Source organism: Sporisorium graminicola, chromosome SGRAM_5 (genome assembly GCF_005498985.1).
Source record: "Sporisorium graminicola strain CBS 10092 chromosome SGRAM_5, whole genome shotgun sequence".
Classification (NCBI taxonomy): Eukaryota; Fungi; Basidiomycota; class Ustilaginomycetes; order Ustilaginales; family Ustilaginaceae; genus Sporisorium; species Sporisorium graminicola.
In genome coordinates, this window is record NC_043735.1 from 378150 (window position 1) to 399924 (window position 21775).

At 57.2% G+C, this 21775-nt stretch overlaps 8 protein-coding genes across 8 annotated transcripts; 4 read left to right on the forward strand and 4 right to left on the reverse strand.

The window, feature by feature from the left end:
- Positions 1–236: 236 nt before the first annotated feature.
- EX895_004878 (uncharacterized protein) lies at positions 237–2456 on the forward strand (the record flags this gene model as incomplete). Its single annotated transcript, XM_029885472.1, has 1 exon — positions 237–2456. The coding sequence occupies one exon, from the start codon at positions 237–239 to the stop codon at positions 2454–2456; it is 2220 nt and encodes a 739-aa protein (XP_029738038.1).
- Positions 2457–2828: 372 nt separating this feature from the next.
- Positions 2829–5921, forward strand: EX895_004879 (uncharacterized protein; the record flags this gene model as incomplete). The annotated part of the gene is made up of 1 exon (XM_029885473.1): positions 2829–5921. The coding sequence occupies one exon, from the start codon at positions 2829–2831 to the stop codon at positions 5919–5921; it is 3093 nt and encodes a 1030-aa protein (XP_029738039.1).
- A 138-nt stretch (positions 5922–6059) lies between these two features.
- On the reverse strand, positions 6060–9833 carry EX895_004880 (uncharacterized protein; the record flags this gene model as incomplete). Its single annotated transcript, XM_029885474.1, has 1 exon — positions 6060–9833. The coding sequence occupies one exon, from the start codon at positions 9831–9833 to the stop codon at positions 6060–6062; it is 3774 nt and encodes a 1257-aa protein (XP_029738040.1).
- Positions 9834–10399: 566 nt separating this feature from the next.
- Positions 10400–13268, forward strand: EX895_004881 (uncharacterized protein; the record flags this gene model as incomplete). Its single annotated transcript, XM_029885475.1, has 2 exons — positions 10400–11434; positions 11709–13268. The coding sequence occupies 2 exons, from the start codon at positions 10400–10402 to the stop codon at positions 13266–13268; spliced, it is 2595 nt and encodes an 864-aa protein (XP_029738041.1).
- A 231-nt stretch (positions 13269–13499) lies between these two features.
- Positions 13500–15111, reverse strand: EX895_004882 (uncharacterized protein; the record flags this gene model as incomplete). Its single annotated transcript, XM_029885476.1, has 2 exons — positions 13500–14816; positions 14926–15111. The coding sequence occupies 2 exons, from the start codon at positions 15109–15111 to the stop codon at positions 13500–13502; spliced, it is 1503 nt and encodes a 500-aa protein (XP_029738042.1).
- A 1228-nt stretch (positions 15112–16339) lies between these two features.
- EX895_004883 (uncharacterized protein) lies at positions 16340–17064 on the reverse strand (the record flags this gene model as incomplete). The annotated part of the gene is made up of 2 exons (XM_029885477.1): positions 16340–16754; positions 16853–17064. 2 exons carry the CDS (start codon positions 17062–17064, stop codon positions 16340–16342), a joined length of 627 nt encoding a protein of 208 aa, XP_029738043.1.
- A 524-nt stretch (positions 17065–17588) lies between these two features.
- Positions 17589–19292, forward strand: EX895_004884 (uncharacterized protein; the record flags this gene model as incomplete). The annotated part of the gene is made up of 1 exon (XM_029885478.1): positions 17589–19292. One exon carries the CDS (start codon positions 17589–17591, stop codon positions 19290–19292), a length of 1704 nt encoding a protein of 567 aa, XP_029738044.1.
- A 312-nt stretch (positions 19293–19604) lies between these two features.
- On the reverse strand, positions 19605–21032 carry EX895_004885 (uncharacterized protein; the record flags this gene model as incomplete). The annotated part of the gene is made up of 1 exon (XM_029885479.1): positions 19605–21032. The coding sequence occupies one exon, from the start codon at positions 21030–21032 to the stop codon at positions 19605–19607; it is 1428 nt and encodes a 475-aa protein (XP_029738045.1).
- Positions 21033–21775: the final 743 nt, after the last annotated feature.

Genomic DNA, 21775 nt, shown 5'->3' on the forward strand with positions numbered 1-21775 from the left:
CTTAACAACAGAATAGGCTGGTGCTCGTTGGTCATGCTGACAAAGGACAACAGGCCAGAACGGTCAAATTCCATTTCTTTTGAATTTTTTGCTGGAAGAAGGGTTCAACTTTTTCTTTGAGCTCCACTCGAGGCGATTGGAACCACTGCGCCGCGCTGCTTTGCTCCTCATCTTCTCCACCACTTGTTCTCTGCAACCTATTCAAACCGACTCGGCGCGCAAAAGGGATCAACAAGATGGGGAAGCAAACCAAGTCCACCAAAAAGTTCATGCGAACGCAGCTCGACGGCACCATCAAGCGTCGACGCGACCACCAGAAGAAGCGCAAGGTCATCGAACGTTCGGCGGCAGCCAAAAAGCAGAAGCAGTTGCGCAACACCGGCAAGAAGGGCAGGGGTGCAAAGGAATCTGAGGCACCAGAGGATTTGGCAGAGTTCGACGATGATGTGGATGTCGCGGAAAAGATGGAGGCGGGCGGCAAATTGAAAGGCATGAGCGTCGATGATTTCCTCGGAGGCGGGTTCAAGAGCGCAGCTGGGGATGGCGACGAGGAGGACGAGGAGGATGAGGATGCGGAGGAGGACGGTGAAGAGGATGCAGACGACCTGGACGATGTGGAAGACATGTCGGACGATGAAGAGGGGGCAGGTATGCATGCACAGGATCTGGAAAAGCTCAAGGAGAAGGACCCCGAGTTCTATGCATACTTGCAAGAGAACGATAAGGAGCTCCTTGAATTTGGTCAAGAATCCGATGATGACCAGGACGAGGATGACGAGTCCGCCCAAGAAGAGGAGCGGCCCAGCAAGACCAAGGCCTCTTCCTCGAAGGCTGCGCAGGTCGAGACTGGCCCTCAGCGCGTAACACTCAAGATGTTGGCGGGCTGGCAAAAGTCGATGCTCACGCACCGTTCGCTGAAAGCGCTCCGCCGACTGCTCATCGCCTTCCGTTGCGCGGTCAAGCCCGAAGAAGAAGATCAGCGGCCGCAAGGCGCCTCGTTCATCATCGAAGAAGCGCGCGTCTTCAACAAGCTCGTCCTCACCGCTCTCAAGTACACGCCCGTCGTGCTGCAACACCACGTGCCCATTACAGAAGACAAACACGGCAACATCAAGATCCCCTCAAACAACAAAAAGTGGAACCTGATCAAAAAGCCCATCCAGTCGTACTTCAGCAACCTCTTCCAGCTCACCGAGACGCTGACAGAGCCGCGCATGCTCGAGATTGTTGTGCGTGATAGCACACGCATGGTGCCGTACGCGCTCTGCATCCCCAAGACGACGAGAGATTTTGTCAAGGTGGCGCTCAACCTGTGGTCGAGCCAGGTCTCGGAAGACGGGGTGAGGATGTCCGCGTTCCTCACCCTGAGGAGGTTGGGCATGTCTGGCGGCACCGCTTCGCTCGAGAACGTCCTGCGTGGGGTCTACTCGTCCTACATTCAGTCGAGCAGGTCGGTGAGCGTCCACACGCAGCCGATGCTCAACTTGATGAAGAACACAGCCGTAGAGCTGTACTTGCTCGATTCGGATGTCGCCTACACCCAGGCGTTTGGCTTCATCCGTCAGCTGGCGATCCACCTGCGTAACTGCGTCAAGACCAAGACGAAAGATGCGTTCAAAGCGGTTCTCAACTGGCAGTTCGTCTCTGCAATCGACTTTTGGTCGTTGCTGCTGGCGCGTGCGTGCGATCAGGAGTCGGAACGTCAGGCTGGGTTCGAGTCGCCGTTGAAGCCGCTCATCTATCCACTGGTGCAGGTGGCGACGGGTGTGGTGGGGTTGGTGCCCAACTCAAGATACTTCCCTTACCGTCTGCATCTACTCAAAGCGATGATGCGCATCGTGACACGCACAGGAACGTACATCCCGCTGGCGCCGTCGATCCTGTCCGTGTTCGAGTCTCCCGAATTCCAGAGGAAGCTCAAGGGCAGCACAGCGGCGCCCATTGATTTCAGCACGACACTGCGGGCACCGACGCAACTGGTACGCACGCGACCGTACTCGAACCAGCTGCTGTCAGAATACTCGCTTGTACTGCTCGAGTTCCTGGCGTCGCAGTCGCGGTCGATCGCGTTTCCCGAACTGGTCCTACCGCTGCAGATCCAGCTCAAGCGGCTGTCGAAGAGCACTACGAACGCCAAGTTCCAGACCGAGGCCAAGCAGCTGCTGGACAAGTCGCATCAGACGGCACTGTGGGTGGGCAAGCAGCGCGATGCGATCGATTTCACGCCCAAGGATTTGGATAAGGTCAAGGACTGGGAGATGGACGCCAAGGAGAACCCGCTCGAGGGCATGTTGAGGTTGGCCAAGAAGGTGCGTGCCAAGCAGGAGGCCTTGATCAAGGCGCAGGCTCAAGTTGTTCGTGATGACGACGATGAGGATGAGAGTGATGAAGACGATGAAGAGGACGAAGAGGAAGATGATGATGAGATGGAGGTGGAAGACGAGGACGACGAGTAAAGTATTCTCTTCATCTCTAGTGTATGAATGCATTCACCATCCTTGTTCCCTTTTTGCTTGTGTTCGCGCTGTGGTTGTCTTTCTCCAATGCTGTCGATGTGTGGCTTTCGTTGAGCTGACAATTTCAATGAGCATGTTCACTTTTCTCGTACATGTGTCCTCGACGGTGTCTCTGTGGGCTGGCAAAATATTCCATTCACGCTCGGCAAAAATCGCGGCCGTAACTTTTTCTTGCCTTGTTCAGAAGAAAAATCGAAGAATCCGAAATTCGCCGCTCTGACCATCCGAAGGACGAGACACTTGCTGATGCTTCTCACTGGACGACGACGACGACCACCTTTCCTGGCTCTCAGACGAGTGTCTTTGTTCAAGATGCTGTCGAGAAGATCGCTTTCACTTGCGAGCTCCTCCCGCATCGCCAGCTGGACTTGCGCTTCGATCTCGACCAGGGTCACAGCAACAAAAGTAGCAACAGCAGCAGCGCTGAGCACCCCGGCTTGCCTCTCTCGCAGTATCGCTACCAATCCATCTCTGGCTTCGGGGCGTGAAGGTGGGAGACCATCATTCTCCTCAAACTGCGACAACGACCGCTCGGACTATCGCCCGCGTCGCAGAGACGACGGTGCTTCGGCACCGTCGACTCAACGTTCCGGTGGATCTAACCACGGCAACCCGGTGGCGCAGTACAGCCGCAATCAGCGCTTTGCCGCCGACGGGACGAGGAAGCGGCTGCCGCATCCGAACGCCAAGCCGCGCTCCAGTCACGGTCAAGGCCAAGGTTCGAACAATCAGAATCGCAACGATCAGCGTTTGCCGAGGCAAAGGGATGGGTCTCCTCGCACCAACAACAATAACAGCAACGGCAGCGGGGATAGGGGCGAGAGATACTCGTCACGACGCACTAACGACGACTCCTCACTCAAGTTTGGCTCAGCTACGTCATCATCGTCAGGTGCAGATGCAGCTGCGAAGAGAGACTCGACGTTCTCGAGATTGAAAGCGCGCAGCAACACGACGCCGGACGACGTTGACAACAGTACTCGGGGCAGAGACTCGGACCGGTTCGGAGAGCCAGCAGGTGGCGAGATCGACAGTCCCAGTCCACCCCGCGGTGCGAATGAAGGCTTTTCAGAGGGAAAGAGTAGCGTCGACAAATCAGATCGACACCACACTGCCAAGCATAAGAAAAAGGAAGGTCGAGGATCCTTACTGGATCGTGATTCCGAACAGCGTGACCGCAACTCTCGGCGGTCTTCCGCCAGCTCTACAACTCCTGGTCGACAAACGCGAAGTCAGTCTCAGCCTTTAGCCCCGGACACCCACGCCAACACGTCCGTGCCTACCCCACGGATCAAACCCAAGCTCCTCCCCAAGGTCGAGCGCAACATCTTCCTGCCCAGCGTCATCTCGGTCGTCATGCTCGCCACGCGCATGGAGAAGAAGCTGCGCGCGGTCCAGGATGTCATGACGGAGCTCGGCATGCAGGACACCCGACCGGACCTGATGCTCAAGTTTGAAGATGCAGAGATGATTGCGGCGGAACTCAACGTCGTTGCGATCCCGAACGAGGATGCGAGTTTCGACATTTACCCTCGACCTCCGCCGAGCTCGCCGGAAGAGGCTGCGAGCTTCCCGCTGCGTCCGCCCGTGGTGACCATCATGGGGCATGTCGACCACGGCAAGACGACGCTGCTCGACAAGCTGCGCAGCACTTCAGTGGCGCAGGGCGAGGCGGGCGGGATTACGCAACACATCGGTGCGTTTTCGGTTCCCATCACCGGCCGCGAGCAGGACAAAGGCAAAAAGAAAGGCTACAAGGGCATCCAGACCATCACGTTCCTCGATACGCCCGGTCATGCCGCCTTCACCGCGATGCGCAGCCGCGGCGCCATGGTCACCGACATTGTCGTGCTCGTCGTTGCTGCAGACGACGGCGTCATGCCGCAAACGCGCGAAGTGATCCAGCTCGTCCATAACGCCAATGCCGACGTTGACGCTTCGGACATCGCCTCCACGCAGCCGCCCGTGCAGCTCGTTGTGGCGCTCAACAAGATCGACAAGCCCGACGCGGACCCGGAGCGCGTCAAGCGCGAACTGCTCGCCGCGGGCGTCGAACTCGAAGAGCTCGGCGGCGACGTCCCCTGTGTCCACGTCTCTGGCAAAACCGGCAAAGGGCTCGACGAGCTCGAAGAGACCGTGGCGACACTCGCCGAGCTCGCAGATCTGCGTGCCGAACGGACCGGGTTGCCGGAGGGGTACGTGATCGAGTCGAAAGTCGACAAAGGTCGCGGGAACGTCGCTACGGTACTGATCAAGCGCGGCGTGCTCGAGAAGTCGTCCTGCGTCGTGGCGGGGACGGCGTGGTGCAAAGTGCGTCAGATTCTGCATTCCAGTGGCAAGCCTCTCGCTCAAGCGCTGCCGGGCGACCCCGTGCTGGTGACTGGGTGGAGAGAGTTGCCCACGGCGGGGGACATGCTGTTGGGGGGAACGGATGAAGGGTCGTGCAAGAAGGCGACCGAGAACCGCAAGCAGCTCCTGGAACAGAAACGGTTGATGCAGGATGTCGAGCAGATTAACGAGGCACGCAGGATGAAAGCGGAGCAGGAGGAGGCTGAAGCCAAGAAGGAGTTTGAGGAGAGGCAGAGGCGGAGGGCGATTCGCATTGCCGCCGACGACGGCAAGGATCCGTTGGCTGTGCTGGCTGCGCTCGACGGAAGTGCTTCTGCGGCCAACGCGGGTGGTGATGCTGCAGCTGAGCTTGCAGGGGAAGAAGCAAGTGTCGATCCAGCTACAGCAGCAGCGACGACAGGCGGCAGCGAAGCACGGAAGCTGCTCAACGTAATCGTCAAAGCCGACTTCAGCGGTACAGTCGAAGCCGTCGTGGGTGCCATCTCTTCCATTGGCAACGCCGAAGCCGGCGTGAAAATCGTCTCGGCCAGCGTCGGCGAGCCGTCAGAATCTGACGTCGCCAAAGCCGCCGCCCTCTCGGCCACCATCATCGGCTTCAACGTCACGCCCTCGAAATCCGTCCTGCAATCCGCCGCACGCGCCCAACCCAACCCGGTCCCCGTCATCGTCTCGGACGTCATCTACCGCCTGATGGAAACCGTCTCCTCGCACGTATCCGCCCTCCTGCCCCCACTCACAGAGGCACGCGTCCACGGCGAGGCCTCGGTCAGCCAAATCTTCGAAATCAACATCAAGGGCAAGACGTTCAAGAAAATCGCAGGCTGCAGGGTTACCAACGGCACGATCGCCAAGAGCAATCTGGTGCGCGTGCTCAGAGGAGAGAAACGGGCCGAGGTGTTCAGAGGCAAGTTGGACGAGTTTAAGCATTTGAAGAAGGACGTGAGCGAGATGCGGAAGGGGACAGAGTGCGGGATGTCGTTCGAAGGGTGGCAGGATTTGAAGGAGGGGGACGTCGTGCAGAGTTTCAGTGAGGTCGAGGTGGCGAGGAGCTTGTAATTGTAGAGGAGCACTGTAGAAAAGACGCCCTACTCACACCAGTCGGCACACGAGACAATGCTAGAAAGAGCCGGCGAAGAGCGTTGTCATTAGAATTGCAACTGCCTGTGAGAACAAGGTCAAGGTGTGACAGGAGCGCTATGCAGCCACCAGAGGACGATTCCGCCTTGCCCCATGTGCCACATGGCCATTCGCTTCGGCTGTAGCACGTCGCTGGGCGAGCATCTGTCGAGCGTGCAACCTCGCCTCATTGACCTGGACCTGCTCGCCCTGCGCATTCTCCTTCCCTTGCGCCACATCCTCTTGCCCACCAAACTCGCCTTTCGGCACCGCTGGAAACACCACCTCCTGCCTCTTCTCCTCCTCACTCCCACCGCTGGCCGCTTCAACGTTCTTACTCCTCGGCAGCCCGACGTGGGTAGCAGCGCTCGCGTGAGCCTGAGCATTCTTCAATGCAAACCTGGCGTTTCTCTTCACCATGCCCAGCTCGAGCTGCTTAGCGCTCAACGCAATAGAGAAGTGGATGTTGTCCTCTTGCAGCGCGTCGTTGGCTTTGCCCATCTTGACCAGTTCGAGCTGCAGCGATGCCAGCTCGCGTTCCAGTCGGCTTACTCTGTCCGTTGCTGGTGTGCCCGCAAGTGCTTCGGCGGCGGAGGTGGCGGAGGAAGAGTCGGTAGGCTTGATGGGTGTGCGCGTGCGGAGTTGTGTCTCAAGAGTGTAGATGTGCGACTCGAGCTGTGCCACACGCGCCGAGGTGTCCGTGTGAAGTTGCAAGAGGTGGTCGTGCTGGTCGACCAGGGCGCCGTGCTCGGAAGCGAGGGAGGCGAGACGTGCGTTGGTAAGCGAAAGCGTCTCTTGCAATCTTGAGATCTCAGCATCTCGTTCGGCGAGCATCGATCGCGCTTTGTCCAGCTCTTCTTCGAGCTGCGTGTAGACCTTGCTGTTGCCGCTGCTATTGCTAACGCTGTGGTCGTGCGCTTGTGATCGAGCCTCGTCCAGCTCCTGCTCGAGTAGTGGCACTTTCTCCTCGGCCTGGTCTTTTTGCTGGGTGATTGACTCGAAGTCCTCCCGCAGATCGTGTAGCTCTTCGAAGCGGCGATCCAACTCGGAGGTGAGGTGGCCCACTTGGCGTTGTAGTTCGGAATCATGTTCGTGGTCCACTGCAGCGCCGCCCTTGGCATCAGAGGTATATATAGCAGCGGAGGCCAGCTCGCGCTCTAGTTGCTCAATCCGCACTTGAAGTTCCCGTTGCTCCATAGTTCGACGAACTTCAAAGTCCTTCTCCAGTGTCGACCGCAGCTGCTCCTTTGCTTGCTCTATCGCCATGTGTAGCTGATCGCCGTTTGTTGTTTGTGATCGGAAATCCTCTTTCAAAGGAGCAGAGGCAGCAACGGCTGGATTCATCAACCCTTGAATGCGCACCTCGTAATCGCGCCTCTCGACCTCCCTCAATCTCCGCTCCTCCTGCAATTGCCGTTCCAACTCTACTTCCCTCCCTCTCCCACTGTCGTGCAACTGCACCTTCAGCTTCTCAACCAACTCTGCCATAGTAGCATCTTTCTCATCCGTCTCCTGAACCAGCTCGTCGTACTGCACCGAGAGCTGGGACAGTGTTAACCGCACATCCTGTAGCTCTTCCCGCTCGCTCTCTCTCGCCTCCAGAGCACTCTCCAGCTCCTCGATCCGTGCTGTGGAGGCAGAGAGCTGCGCCACGAGCCGTGAGATGCGCGAATCGGAAAGGTGGCTGAGCGAGTCGAACGCGCTTGCGACCAGCCCTAGCTCTGGGACGGACGCCAGTTCGGCCGGAACCAAGGCCGTCGGTGGCAAGATGTGCGAAAGCTGCATGCGAGAGAACCTTGCTGCGGACGGCGAGTCGAATTGCTGTGTTGTCGAGGCCAGCGATAGTTCCTCTACTTCCTTCTTGCGCGAAGACGACTCGACAGCAGGTTGGGAGGACGTTGAAACATCACCACTTTGTTTCCGCTCCGAGGCGGCGGAAGCGGACGAACAGGCAGACGACGATGCAGTCTCCTCTTGTTCCCCTTCGATCGGCTCTACGATGCTCTTGTTCGACTCTAGCTTGGCTTCTGCGGTCTCATCAATCAGCTCGATCTTGCCCACAACGGGGGCAGGCAAGGGACTCCACTGCGGTGTGCCAAAGTCGACTGCTGGCGAAGAGTATGCGTCTGTTCGAGAAGTCCAGCGAGCTGCACTTTGCGGTTGGGAGAAGGCTGGAGTGGCTGGCGCAGGTGACTGGCGATGCGATGCGGGAGTTGCGAACGAGGCCGAGGTTGCTGGTGACCATGAGCGGGATGGAGTTGCGGTGATATGCGGGAGAGGAGTCGCGCTGCTCGGCGTTTGTGGATGCGAGGCGTGCTCTTTTGCATTCGCCTGCGACTGAGTCGATCTGGCGAGAGAAGCGTGTGCATCGTCTCTCGCTGAGATGAACGAAGCGTCTTGCTCGACGGCCTGGGTAGCGTTAGTTTCATTTGATGAGGGAGCTGGTGAAGACGCAAGGGCGTGAACACTGCCCCTCTGACTGACGGGACTCTGCCATTGCGAGGTAGCAGAGCCTGTCGATGCAGGCGAAAAGTTAACAACGCGCGAAAGAGGCGAAGACCGAACGGGGGTTCCCACTCGCAGTCTGGCAAAGGATCGCGGTGTATGGACAGTGCGAGGGGCCGTCGAGGGTGTGGCTGGTGCTGCAAGATTCGAACGCGGTGATGCGGGAAGAGACGGGGTACTGTCACGACTCTGTGATGCGTCAGAGTCCTGTGCTGGTGTTGCTTCTGATGAAGTTGCTTGCGGTGACGCAAAGTCGTTGTCAGGAGACTCGCTGCGTGATGGTGTCGAAACAGGTGGGGCAGCGTCGTCCTTCGACGCGGAGCCTTGATTTGGTGCAGAAATAGACGAACTCGACGCATTTGCGATTGTTTTCGAGCTCTTGTTCAGCAGAATAGAGGTGCTTGAACGCTCATCGAGCCCAAAAGAGGGTTGTGAGACAGCATGGTCGACAGCGGGTGACGGTGGCAGTTGCAAGACGTCCTCTACGTAGGACTCCTCTGGCACCATTGATAGACCCTCCTGCCAATCGCTATCTCCCGTGGTCGACCTGTCGTGCGGAAGAGGAGAACCGTCGTGTCCGTTTCGTACCCTTTCCAAAGATGGTGAGTACGCCACCCTCGGGGATTGTACGGATGGAAAGGGGCTGTGCGACTCGACATGCTCTTCTTGCTGAAATGATATGGAACGGGTGTAAGAGTCTGGGATCATGCGGGTGGTCGGGCTCGAAGTTGGACTGCTGCCATCGGACGACGCAGGGCTGTCGATCACTCCTGCCTCTGCCATGCGGGTGCGCAGGCTCTTCCCGGTGAAAGGTGTCCTTGGGTCAGCTGTGCGAATGGGCCTCGCTGTTACTGTGGGTGACGAAGATGTGCGGTACCTTGGTGATGACGAAGATGATGATGAAGAGGCGGCTGGGGTTGGCATTTCGGTCTCGTCCAAACCAGCAAGCATGTGGGCGCCTGCCTGGCGAAGGAAACTCTCGCTGAACGAGGCGTTGCTGTAGTCGAAAGTGCCCAAGCTTGAGCCTATACTTTCGTTGCCGTTACCATTCCTTGGAGACGATCGGTGGATGGACCGGCTGATGGACTTGGAACGGGACGAAGATGCATCTGGGCTCGGTGTCCAAGCAGCGCTTGACTTGTTTACAGCGTTCATGCTGATCCGGCTCGGACCTGGTGTTGGATTAGCATTTGCGTGAACCTGGAGTGGCGTTTGCGGTAGTGACGATGGCTGCTGGTCTATCAAAGGCGATGGAGGTCCGAGATATTGCTGCCCGATGCCGTCTATGGATTCAGTCGACAGATCTGACAATCCGCTCTGGTCGGCTGGGAGCGAAGCGTCCATCATGATGATCGGCTTTTCGATGCACAGCTGTGATGGCGGAGAAGCAAGAGTGACAGTCAAGAAGATGACGACGGTCCTGATTCGCACTCGCATCTGTCGGACTCTGCGAAACCCTGCAGTCTCGCCAAGCAGCAGCAGCAGCCTCCTCCACTCTTTCCACTCAGAAACGGCACTTCCGCAGTCTGCAGTCACTGCAACACAACTACCGCTACCAAAATCACAGCGTGTTTTGGCGCGTTGAGAAGAAGTGTCACGTGCTGCAGAATTTTCGACCAAAAAAAAAAAAAAAAAGAGAGGGGGAAAAAGTTGTGCTTGCGAGAGAAGCAGCCAGGCAAGCAAACTTATTTAAACTTTGCTCTACTTAGCTCTTCTTCTTCTCGAGTCCCCCTGACTGCTCTCTAGCGTCCACTTCTAACATCAAGCACTCATTCATATACCCAGAGCATAGTCTCTATCATTATAGCAGCAATCTGCTTGCCACCGTCTTCACGCTCAGCTCTGGATAGCTTGCAGCCACTCGTCAAGGTGATTCACGCCAACGACTTGCCCTCCTTCCCTTCGCGCACACCATGTCTCGTCTCATCGTACGAGGCTTGCCTCCGCATCTCACCGATGCGAGGCTACGGGAGCACTTTTCTCAAAAGGGTGCCGTCACGGACGTCAAACTGATGCGTCGACCCGACGGAACTTCAAGAAGATTCGGTTTCGTAGGCTTTCGATCTGACGAGGAAGCTCAGCAAGCTCTCGACTACTTCAACCGCACTTTCATCGACACCTCCCGTATCTCGATCGAATTTGCCAAACAGATCGGCGACGAGGAGCTCACAAAGCAGCGAGAGGAACGTAAGAACAGACGCAACGCAGCAGCTGCAGCCACAACGCAGGACCCGTCTTCTGCTTCCACCAGCGATGTCCGCAAGAGGAAAGTCGACAAGTTCGACGCCAAAGACGAGGGTGCGGGCAAGAAGAAGTCCAAAAAGGGCGGTGCCATCTCGTTTGAAGAGTTTATGTCCGTCATGCAGCCTAAAGCCAAGCGCAAGGCATGGCAGAACGAAGATGCACTACCAGAACAAACCTTGCAAGATATCGTCGCACCCGTAGAAGCCATCGAGAAGAAGGCCGCGAGAAAAGCGCAAAAGAAGGCCGACGCACAAGCTGCAGCGGCGGCTGAAGCAACAGCAGCGAACAAGAATGCATCGGAAGGGTCGGAACCGGAACCGGAACCAGACGCCACAGCGAACGACGTTGGCTTGACCGACGAAGAATACATGCGGCTTCGCATGAAGCACAAGGTCGGCACTGACCTCGCTACCCTCGAAGAAGAGTCCTCGTCAGCTCCTCAATTCGAACAGTCCGACGACGAAAAGGACAACGACGACGCAGCCGACTCGGACGCAGACTCGGACGACGAGCAGGTTCACGACGAAGAGTTTGAGCGCAAGCAGGCAGAGCTGCAAAGGAAGGCCGAGCGAGCAGCCGAGGAGGACCAGAAGCTCGTCGATCAGATCATGGAGAGCGGCAGGCTCTTCATCCGCAATCTCCCCTTTGCCGCAAACGAGGGCGAGATTCAGTCCTTCTTTGAGAGCTTTGGCACCGTCAAGCAGGTAAGTTCAAAAACGCTCGAGGTGATCAACGGTGACGATAATAGCCCACAGGGAGGCCTCTTTGCATGATGACAGCTTAGTATAGGGACAGCAGAGCATTCGTGCCGTGCTGAGAACCTACTGGAATCTAGATAGTAAAATGTATTCGTATCTGATCCGCAAAGAGTCCCGTTGGCCTTGTTGTCATCATCGTTGCCACGCTACATTCTCTTTGTCGATGTAGGCGCTCGTTACTGACACTCTTTGCTCGCTCGATTTGGCTCCACGTCAACAGGTTCATATCCCGCTCGACAAGCAGACCAAAGCATCAAAGGGTCTCGCCTTTGTATCGTTCTCGGATCCTGCCCATGCGCTTGCTGCCTACCGCGCGAAAGATGGCTCCACCTTTCAAGGTCGATTGCTGCATCTGCTGCCCGCCGTAAACAAGGATGCCCCCGCAGACACGGACAGCAAGAAGGCCGCGACGCTCAAGCAGGCACGAGCGGAGCAGAAGAAGCAAGACGCCGCCAAGGACTTCAACTGGTCGATGCTCTATATGTCGTCCGATGCCGTCGCCTCGTCCATCGCCGACCGCCTCGGCGTGGGCAAGGCTGACATTCTCAATCCCGGTGCCGATGGAGGACCTGACAATGCTGCAGTCCGCCTGGCGCTCGCCGAGACGCGCATCATCCAGGAGACCAAAGAGTTCTTCGAGCAGGAAGGCATCAACGTCGATGCGTTCGATGGCAAGAGGAGCTCGAGATCTGATACGACGATTCTGGTCAAGAACATTCCCTACGGCACATCGGTGGAAGAAGTGGAAAAGCTGTTTGCTGAGCACGGCGAGGTCGACAAGGTGCTCATCCCACCCAGTGGCACTATTGCCGTGGTTGAGATGCCCGTCGTCGGCGAGGCTAAGCTCGCCTTCCGCGCCATCGCGTACAAGCGGTTCAAAGGTGGGATTCTCTACCTCGAGAAAGCACCGCTGGGTCTGCTCGCGCCGCGGAAGGCCGGGGAAAAGGTGGTCAAGCAGGCGCCCATCGTCGGCAAGTCGATCGACGCAGCTTCCAACCCGACTTCGAACATCACCGCCACCGATGCCACCAGCGCCGAAGACGAGGCGGTGGACGGTGCCACGCTCTACATCAAGAACTTGTCCTTCTCCACCACGGACGAACGGCTCGCGTCGGCATTCCACGGCCTGTCGGACTTCGCGTTTGCGCGCATCCAGACCAAGCCGGACCCGCGCCGGCCTGGCGCTCGCCTGTCGATGGGGTATGGCTTTGTCGGGTTCAAATCGGTCGATGGCGCGCGGACGGCGCAAAAGGCGATGGACGGCAAGGTGGTGGACGGGCATACGCTGGTGGTGACGTTTGCGAGGCGCAACGCCGAGACGTCGACGAGTGCGTCCAGCTCATTGTCTTCCGGTGGGTCGACCAAGATCCTGATCAAGAACTTGCCGTTCGAAGCGACAAAGAAGGACATTCGCGACCTCTTCTCGTCCCAAGGGCAGCTCAAGTCGGTGCGTCTGCCCAAGAAGTTCGACAATTCGACGCGCGGGTTCGGGTTCGTTGAGTATACCACTGTGCGCGAGGCGCAGGCGGCGTTTGAAGCGCTCAAGCACACGCACTTGCTCGGTCGACACCTCGTATTGCAGTGGAGCAAGACCGCCAAGGACGCTGGCGAAGAGGTCGAACTGCAGCGCTCCAAGACCAAGAGCGCATTTGTCAAGGGCGGCGATGATGACGCGGCAAGGGGCGACAAGCGCACCAAGATCAAGCTGAATAGCGCCCAGATCAGCGAGGCTGTGCGCAAGGCAAAGAGGCAGAGAGATGATGTTGAGGATGAAGAGTAAAGTGGGAAAGAAAGCATTTGTATTTTATTGGGGATTTGGTTCAATCGCAGCTCACTTCGCACACAGTCTACACAGTCCCATTTTGGGAGGGACGCATTGCAAGGCATTGGATTCGTGAGATTTCGTGTTACATTCGTGTATCAATCTGAGGTTACGGCAGGTGCGAGTGAGCGTTTCGACAGAGATCAAGAGATCAAAAGAGCGAAGAGGATTCGCGCTAGCCTTGCCTTCTCACTGCTGGTTGAAGCTGACCGGCTTACCGGGCAGACCATCGGACAGAAGCACGACAGCGTACTTGCCGCTGATCCTCCAACCGGGCTCCTCATCATCGAGCTTCTTGGACACATCGTCAGGCACGCCAACGACGACGTCCGACTTAATGGTACGCAGCGAGGCGACGGGCGGGGCGCCGTCCTCACTGGCCAGCGGGCCAATGGCCATGTCGAAGGGAGTGTCGCTGGGAGCCTGGCAATCGTACGTCAGCTTACGATGGTTGAGGTCGCCCTTGAACATGACCAGATCGCTGCCGGCGAGGTGGAGGAACAGATCGGGCGCCTCCTGCGAGATGGACCAGAACGTGTAACCGGTGCACCAGAAGGGGTGCTGTTCGTAGATCCACTGACCTTTCCTCTCGTACTCTTTCCAGCGCAGACCCATCTGTTTGAGCGATTGCACCTCGGCGTCGCTCGCCTGCGGGAAGAGCGAGCCGTAGAGCATCGAGTTGAGTAGCCAGTCCCAGTCCTTGCGCGTGACATCACTGACAAACCACGCAAAGCGCTTGCCGTGGAAGTGGATCTCGCTTGCGATGCCCGACTGGATCAGCCAGTCGGCGTACACGCAATCGCAGTACAGCTCGAACCCGGCATTGTCGAGCACAAAGTCGATGCGTCCACCCTTCATGTTGGAGACCAGCTTCCAGAGACGGTCGAGGTGGTTGCCCAGGATGTTTTTCTCGGTGGCAGCGAGGTGCTCTCCGCCCGTGGATTGGAGGTTCTTGATGTCTTCTTCGGTCATGTTGATGAGCAGCGAGAGGTCGGTGGCGTTACCCCAGAGGCACACCTGGGTGAGCTCGTGGAAAAGCAACTCGCGCGCCTTGAGCTTCTGCTCCTCGTTTGCGCCCTCTTCGTAGGCAAACGGCTCGGCGAACCGAGTCGAGAGCTCAAAGACGGCGGTACCTGAGCGTGAGAAGGTGTCGCACTTCTGACGGAAAAACACGTCGTAGTCCTTCCAGTACTTGGAGATGCTAAAGCACTCGTGCAGACGACGGTACTTGTAGGCTTCGGCGAAGAGCCAGGGTGCGTTCATGAAGTCCTTGCCGCGGAAGAACTTGGCGATCTCCTTGTTCCAGAGTGGGATGTCTCCCTCGCCATCGTCAATGATGGGACGCAGCTTGGCGTTCTTTTGCAGATCTTCCATGAGCACATGCATGCGCTCGATGCACTTGGCGAGGTCGAGGATCTTTTCTTCTTCATACAGCTCGTTGAGCGTCTTGATGACGTCGTCGACCGCTTTGCCCAGGATGGTAGGCAGACGCTTGCCCATCGTTTCCTAGAGAGTTGCAGAAATGGGGCAAGATGAAGGAGGGAGAGCAGAGGTCAGACATTGGCTTTCCTTTTCAACACACAAGTCTTTGCTGTTTGCGTCAAGGCGAACTTACGTGGGCAAAAGAGAACTCATGGTATCCGCGGTAAGCGGGCCAAGGCGGGTTGTTCGGGTCGACGCGCGAAGGGGTACGAGCATATTGAGCCGCTGCGCCGAAGCCCTGCTTCTTCGGAGGGAGGTTGCCGAGGTTGAGCACGGTCCTGGCGGCGGGCTTGGCGGAAGGATGGTTGCGGTCAGCCATGGTTGCTGTTGTGTTGCTGCTAAAGCTCAATGACAGCGATGCGAAGAGCGATGAGGGACAAGGATGGTGAAGGAAGGGAAGGAAGAAGTGGTTGGCGGGATCACAGGATGAAGAGGCGCAGGAATCGATTGTCGAGAGGAGCGGGGACGCACGAAAAGAATTCTGCGCGGAAATCGAGGCAGAGAGATGCTGCAACCATGTATCAGCTATCGGACCGGCGCCTGATCAGGCCAAGCTTCGCAACGACGTAAGACATACATGCTGCCAACCGTGCCTTTTTCATGTGGTCTCAAGGGATGGGATTCGAAAAGCATGGTTGCTATTCGACTGGCATTGCAACGCATCGCGTCGCATCGAAGCCTGCAGCAAGGAAGAGAGGGATGAGAGAGAGCAGGGTGCGGAGTTCAAGTCAGGCCAAGGCTTTCTAAGATCCAGAGGGTTCTGGTCTCTGGGGATCGGATCGAGCTTTCCTTGACAGGCGGCGAGCAAAAACGTGTTCTGTCAAAACTGACCTTGCGTGGCCCTTGCGCTGCCAATTGCTCTGAGCAGTCGGAATTTGAACCGAGAGTGAGTGAGCAGTGCGCCTGCCAAGCAGAGCCGATGGTTCTCGATTTTCTACCATTTCCCAACGTCATACTGCAGTGCTCTTTCCGACTCTGGCTTTGGATTTCCCCCCCACGCGAGAAAGCCCCTGGCTCCTGGCTCGGTTAGCAGGTCTTTCGTGCCTTGCAATCGCGATTCTATCGGACCGTCACAAGCATGCACAAACAGAGCACGCGGAAAAAGAGCAGCTCCGAAACTGATGGAACCACTATATCGACGCCAAATTGCAGAGCAGAAGACAGGAACTGATGTGGAAGATCGCGCTCTGAACGGTTGGGAGGGTTGGCACAAAGGACAGATCCGTAATTCGGCAAAGACGCTCGCTCTTCCTGCCCTGCTTACTGGCGTGCTCATCTGGCACGCTTCGGGCTGGTCCAACCGTCCGGATGAACCCTGTCTTGCACCCTGGATTCGTGCGAGCTTTGCCTCACAGCCCAATTTTTTTGTCTTGACTCTCTCTCTCTCTCTCTCTCTCTCTCCCTATCTTAGTCTTGGTCCGATGCGATGCTCACCCGACGGGCCATGTCAACGCAGCCACTCTTCCGCTGTCGATCAATGGCGGGCACGCACTTTCTCTCGCACACTCTTCTAAAGCCATGTGACAAAGTAATACAACCATTCACCTTCAGATCGGCAACAGCGACGCTCCTCCGCGCAGCAACATGCTTCCACCGTACCGCAAAGTCGTGGTGCCACCAGGGAAGTAGGCCGCAAGGTAGGTGATGAGCGCACCCACTTGAACAATAGCAAACACGAGCGTCGGGAGCATCTTGCGCGGGCCTACAGCAAAGTAAATAGTGAGGCCCAGAGATGAAAAGTAGGCGATCGAAAACGGCAAGCGCTCCTTGCTGCAGATGTGCTTGAGGTGTGCTAATGGCCCAGAAAGCACCGAGAAGCCAATCATGAATAGCATGCTGCCGAGCGAAAAGGCGAGCGCGAACTTTTGCGGTCGAACCGCAAGAATGGGTGGTGAGAGGTAGATGAAGCTGAAGAAGAAGCACACTGCCGCACCAGCGATACATGCCAAGAAGCCGAGGAATCTGTTCCGTGATCATCGTGTCGAAAGTATCAAGCGACAAGTTAGTCCTGTCATCGTCTTTGCTTAGGATGATTGATTCGATCGGGGGTCGCAACTCACCTCTCCCACCGGCTCAAGCTGAGATATGCTTCTTCCTCGTTGGTGCGCTCGTTGGATCGTAATGGAACATAGCCCGAGATGCTATTTGTGATGGTCGATAGATAGCTCGTCGGCCCACCGGATGCGTTTTGGGGTCGAGAATCGTCGGTCCTGCCTTGCGCCCATCGAAAGCCCGAGAGCTCGGATCGGTAATTGGATTCTGTAGACGCCATGGTTGTGGCTAAGCGCTTGCAGTCAAGAGGGTCGTTGTCGGCCACGTTGTTTCTGTGATGGTTGGTTATGTTTGAGTGGTGTGTTTGTGTTGCGTGTGTTTGCATCCGCGGTGGAGGCTGAAAAAGCCGCGTGATTGGGTGCGGCACAGCTTTATCGTGCGAAAGATGGATGCCTCGAGACAAGAAGAAAAAGCGCTGCCAAAAATCGTTCCTCGCGCTTCGAACACGAAAGCTGAAATGGAAGAGCAGCAGCGCGCACTTCCAGTCTCTGCGCTGCTCAGTCGCTGCCAAAGACCAACACCAAAAAGATTGAATCGCGCACGCACACTCTCTCTCACGCATTCTTCCAGCCTGACCAACCACCAAGTACGGCTTGCGTCTCTCCTCAACAACATCAAAAGCGACAACAGGGACTTCTCTCTCATCGTTTGGTAGCATACCACCGTCATCACCTTCCCTCGCACAGCAGAATCAGTAATATCAGCCAAAGCTCGTAGTCCCGCCAACTCGTCACACACACAACCATGTCGGCCATCGAGCTGATCAACCCAAGAGCCGAGTCCGTTCGTCGGACGCAGGCGCTCCAGGTCAACACGGCCGGTGCCATCGGTCTTGCCCAAGTGGTCCGATCCAATCTCGGTCCTCGCGGCACCATCAAGATGCTCGTCGATGGCTCGGGCAACCTCAAAATGACCAAGGACGGCAAGGTGCTCCTCACCGAGATGCAGATCCAGAACCCCACCGCCGCCATGATCGCCCGAACCGCTGTTGCTCAGGACGAGCAGTGTGGCGACGGTACCACTTCCGTTGTCTTGCTCGTCGGTGAGCTGCTCAAGCAGGCCGAACGATACATCCAGGAAGGTGTCCACCCTCGTGTCATCAGCGAAGGCTTTGACGTGGCCAAGACGGGCGCACTCAAGTTCCTCGAACAGTTCAAAAAGAGTCCCGAGATGGACCGTGCTACGCTTATCAAGGTCGCCACCACCTCGCTCTCCACCAAGCTCCAGTCCAAGTTGGCCACACAGCTCGCCGCCGACATTGTGGACGCCGTGCTCGCCATCAAGCCCGCCACCACTTCCACCATTCAAGCTCCCGCACCTACCGCAGATGGCAGCAGCGAGAGCGTTTCTGAGTGGAACATCAAGGACCCCATCGACTTGCACATGGTCGAAATCATGAAGATGCAGCACAAGACCGAGACCGACACCCAGCTCGTGCGCGGACTGGTTCTCGACCACGGCGCGCGCCACGCCGACATGCCCAAGCGTCTCGAAAATGCCTACGTGCTCACGCTCAACGTGTCGCTCGAATACGAGAAGACCGAAGTCAACTCGGGCTTCTTCTACTCTTCGGCCGACCAGCGTGAGAAGCTTGTCGAGAGCGAACGTCGCTTCGTCGATGCCAAGCTCAAGAAGATCGTCGAGCTCAAGCAGGCCGTCTGCGATGCCCCCACAGAGGGCAGCAACGAAAAGAAGAAGAACTTCGTCATTTTCAACCAGAAGGGCATCGATCCCATGTCGCTCGACATTCTCGCCAAGAACGGTATCCTTGCACTACGAAGGGCCAAGCGTAGAAATATGGAGCGTCTGCAGCTGTGCTGTGGCGGTATCGCGCAAAACTCGGTCGACGATCTGAGCCCGGATGTGCTGGGATATGCAGGACTCGTCTACGAACACACGCTCGGCGAGGAAAAGTACACGTTTGTCGAAGAGTGCAAGGATCCCAAGTCGGTCACCATCCTCATCAAGGGACCCAACGCACACACCATGACGCAGATCCAGGATGCCGTGCGCGACGGTCTGCGTTCCGTTAAGAACGCCATCGAGGACAGAACGCTCATCGCTGGCGGTGGAGCGTTTGAGATTTCAGCTGCCGACTATCTCACGACAGAGGTCAAGAAATCGGCAAAGGGCAGGGCCAAGCTCGGCGTGCAGGCGTTTGCCGATGCCATGCTGGTGATCCCCAAGACGCTGGCTTCCAACTCTGGGTTCGACGTGCAGGACTGCCTCGTGGCGTTGCAGGAGGAGGCGGCCGAGGGCAACGTGGTCGGTTTGGACGTCCAGACCGGCGAACCGATGGACCCCATCAGCCAGGGCATCTGGGACAACTACCGTGTGAAGAGACACATGCTGCACAGCTCGGCCGTCATTGCGTCCAACCTGTTGAGTGTCGACGAGATCTTGAGGGCCGGAAGAAGCAGTTTGAAGAGCGAGGGTCCTATGGGTTAGGCGCAGTTCAGCTCGTAGAGTCATGATAGGAAGCAAGGTCGTGGCAGATCCACCAACACCGGTGTAGGAGACCCATTCAAGAGCAATGGCAGTCAAGCTTTCAACTTAATGTGCCCGATTTATCTGTCTCATGTTGCACGCGCAGTTGTGTTCGAGAGCAGCTGCGATGCGAGGTTGTTTTCATCCATGGGACACAAGATCCTGCTCGCACATGCACATCAAAGTGAGGCTTACGTCTGACAAAAGTTGTATTTATTGTCATGTTTGCAAAAAGAGTGTGTAGAACCATCCTCTACTCAAGCAGTAGCACTTTCAGTGTGCCTTGGTCGTCTCACCCTTCGACGGCGCCAAATGCAAATCATCCAGATGCACCTCCAAGAAGCCCTTAACCGCCTCGTACGTCAAGAAGCTCGTGCCGATGCTCGGGGCTACCTTCAACAGATTCGGCAGCAGACCCCTGTACAGGCCGGTGACGCCTTCGGCCTTGATAATGTTTTGGATGGCATTGATGGCGTTGCGGTCCTTGTAGCCGAGCTTCTCCTGGCTGTCCTTCATTCCGGCGACCTGCATTCTCCTGCGCAGGACGTCGAGCGGGTACGTGAGCGTTTGCGAAATGCTCCCCGCCAAAGCGCCGCAGGCGAGCTTCATGAGTGGGGATGGCTCCGTGCCGTCGCGAGAGATGCGTTTGCGTGCAGCTTCGTAGAAGTAAAAATTCAACGCTACGTATGGTGCTACACCCACGGAGGTCGGTACGCAGCCGCGATACAGCCCGCGAATGCCGCCCTCCTCGCGATACACTTTGGTCGTCATCTGCCAGATGCCCGGCACGGCTTTTTGGCGCGCTGCGATTTCCGAGCGCAGCGCCTCCTGCGAAACCGCCTTCGCAGCTCCAGTGCTGGTCGCGGAAACCACCTCGGACTTGGCCTCGTTATACATGTTGGCGCTGGCGATGCTGATCCTCGACCTCACCAGGTCGAGCGGATACGTACTGACCACGCTCGCAATTCCCGCTACGGCGCCAGCAGTGAGCTTGCGCACGACGTCGATCTCGCCCGTCGCCTCGTCGCGCAGCCACGCTTTGCACATCTCGTACGTCGTAAACTGCACCGCCGAGTACGGTGCGATGCGCAGACAGTTAATCCCGTTGCCGCGCATGAACCCGGCAAACCCTTCCTCCTGCCACATCTTGACCAGGCCTGTCCACACGCCGTTGTACGCGCGATTCTTGCTCGCTGCCGAGGAAAGCTTGCTTTTGGTAGAGGACGGGGAGCGCGTAGACGACTGTGGTTGCACCTGCATGATGATCTTGAGGCGTTCGAGCGGGGAGACGACGGTGCGTGAGGTAGCGCCAGCCGCACCACCGGCGACAAAGTATGTGATCAAGAAGGCGTGGTTCGTCGCTGGGTGTGCATGATCGCCGTTTGATGCTGTTGAAGACGTCGCTCCTGACTGTGCAACATCGGCAGAGCATGCGCTGGACGCAACGAGCGAAGACTCGGTCCGATGCAGCTGCTGGTACGCTTTGGCTCGAGCCAACTCGGTCGGTGACAGCTGCGTATCTGCTGTTGCCGCTGAGCCGGCCCGTGTGGCCACCGTTCGAGTGCGCAATATTGGTGGCCGGTCTATGGTGGGTGTCTCCGGGTGCGCGGCGAGCAAAACGAGGGCAGACGCAGAATCCAAGAAGCTTTCGAGTGTTGAGGCTGACGTGGACGCTTGGCTCGAGCGTGTCAGCCCAGCCATTGGGCCGTGCGCTTCTGCTTTCGCCATGGTTTGCCTGGTGAGTGGGAGCCCGAGAGCGAATGCTACGGAAAGGATATCGAAGCAGACAAAGCTATGATGGTAGTATGAGCATAGCACGATCTGTATTCGGCGCTCGTTGCGAAGGTGGTTGTTGTTAGCGTTGCGCTACTGATTGTGCTGCTGGCCTGCCGCTGCTACGTGCGCGAGCCGATTTGTGCAAATCCCGCTTGCAATGCGAGAGGTGATCACAACAAGCCGTGTTGTGGTACTCGAATGACGTTCAAAGGACGTGTGGTGAGGAGGAGGATCTGGGTGGACGGTGCGGCACTTTCCCGTCTCTTCGGTTAGAGGGTGCAGAGCTTGTCCTTGTGACTCGGGAGTGACCGGCTGGAGCGTCAAGACTGCGGTGTGCTGCCGTTCAGACTTGGGGTTTTTCTAGAATTGCTTTCGATTTTCGAAAGCAGCAAGCGAGCAGAGAAAGCAGAGCGTCTAGTTTTGCTCTGTGTCACCCCGCGTTTTATCCTTCTGAGCGACCCCAACTTGAAAGCAGCACTTCAAGATCGACTGGAGAGAAACACTTGCTAACAGAACAGCTGGTCTTATGGAATGCTTCCCAGTCGAGAGTGCAAGGTTTTGAGCTGTTGCGATGTTCGTGTCTAATACGCAGCGTTTCGCGTGTGGAGCAAGATTCCTTTCTACCTCCAACTCCTGACCGAGTGAGGAGGGATTGCTTAGGGCGTTTG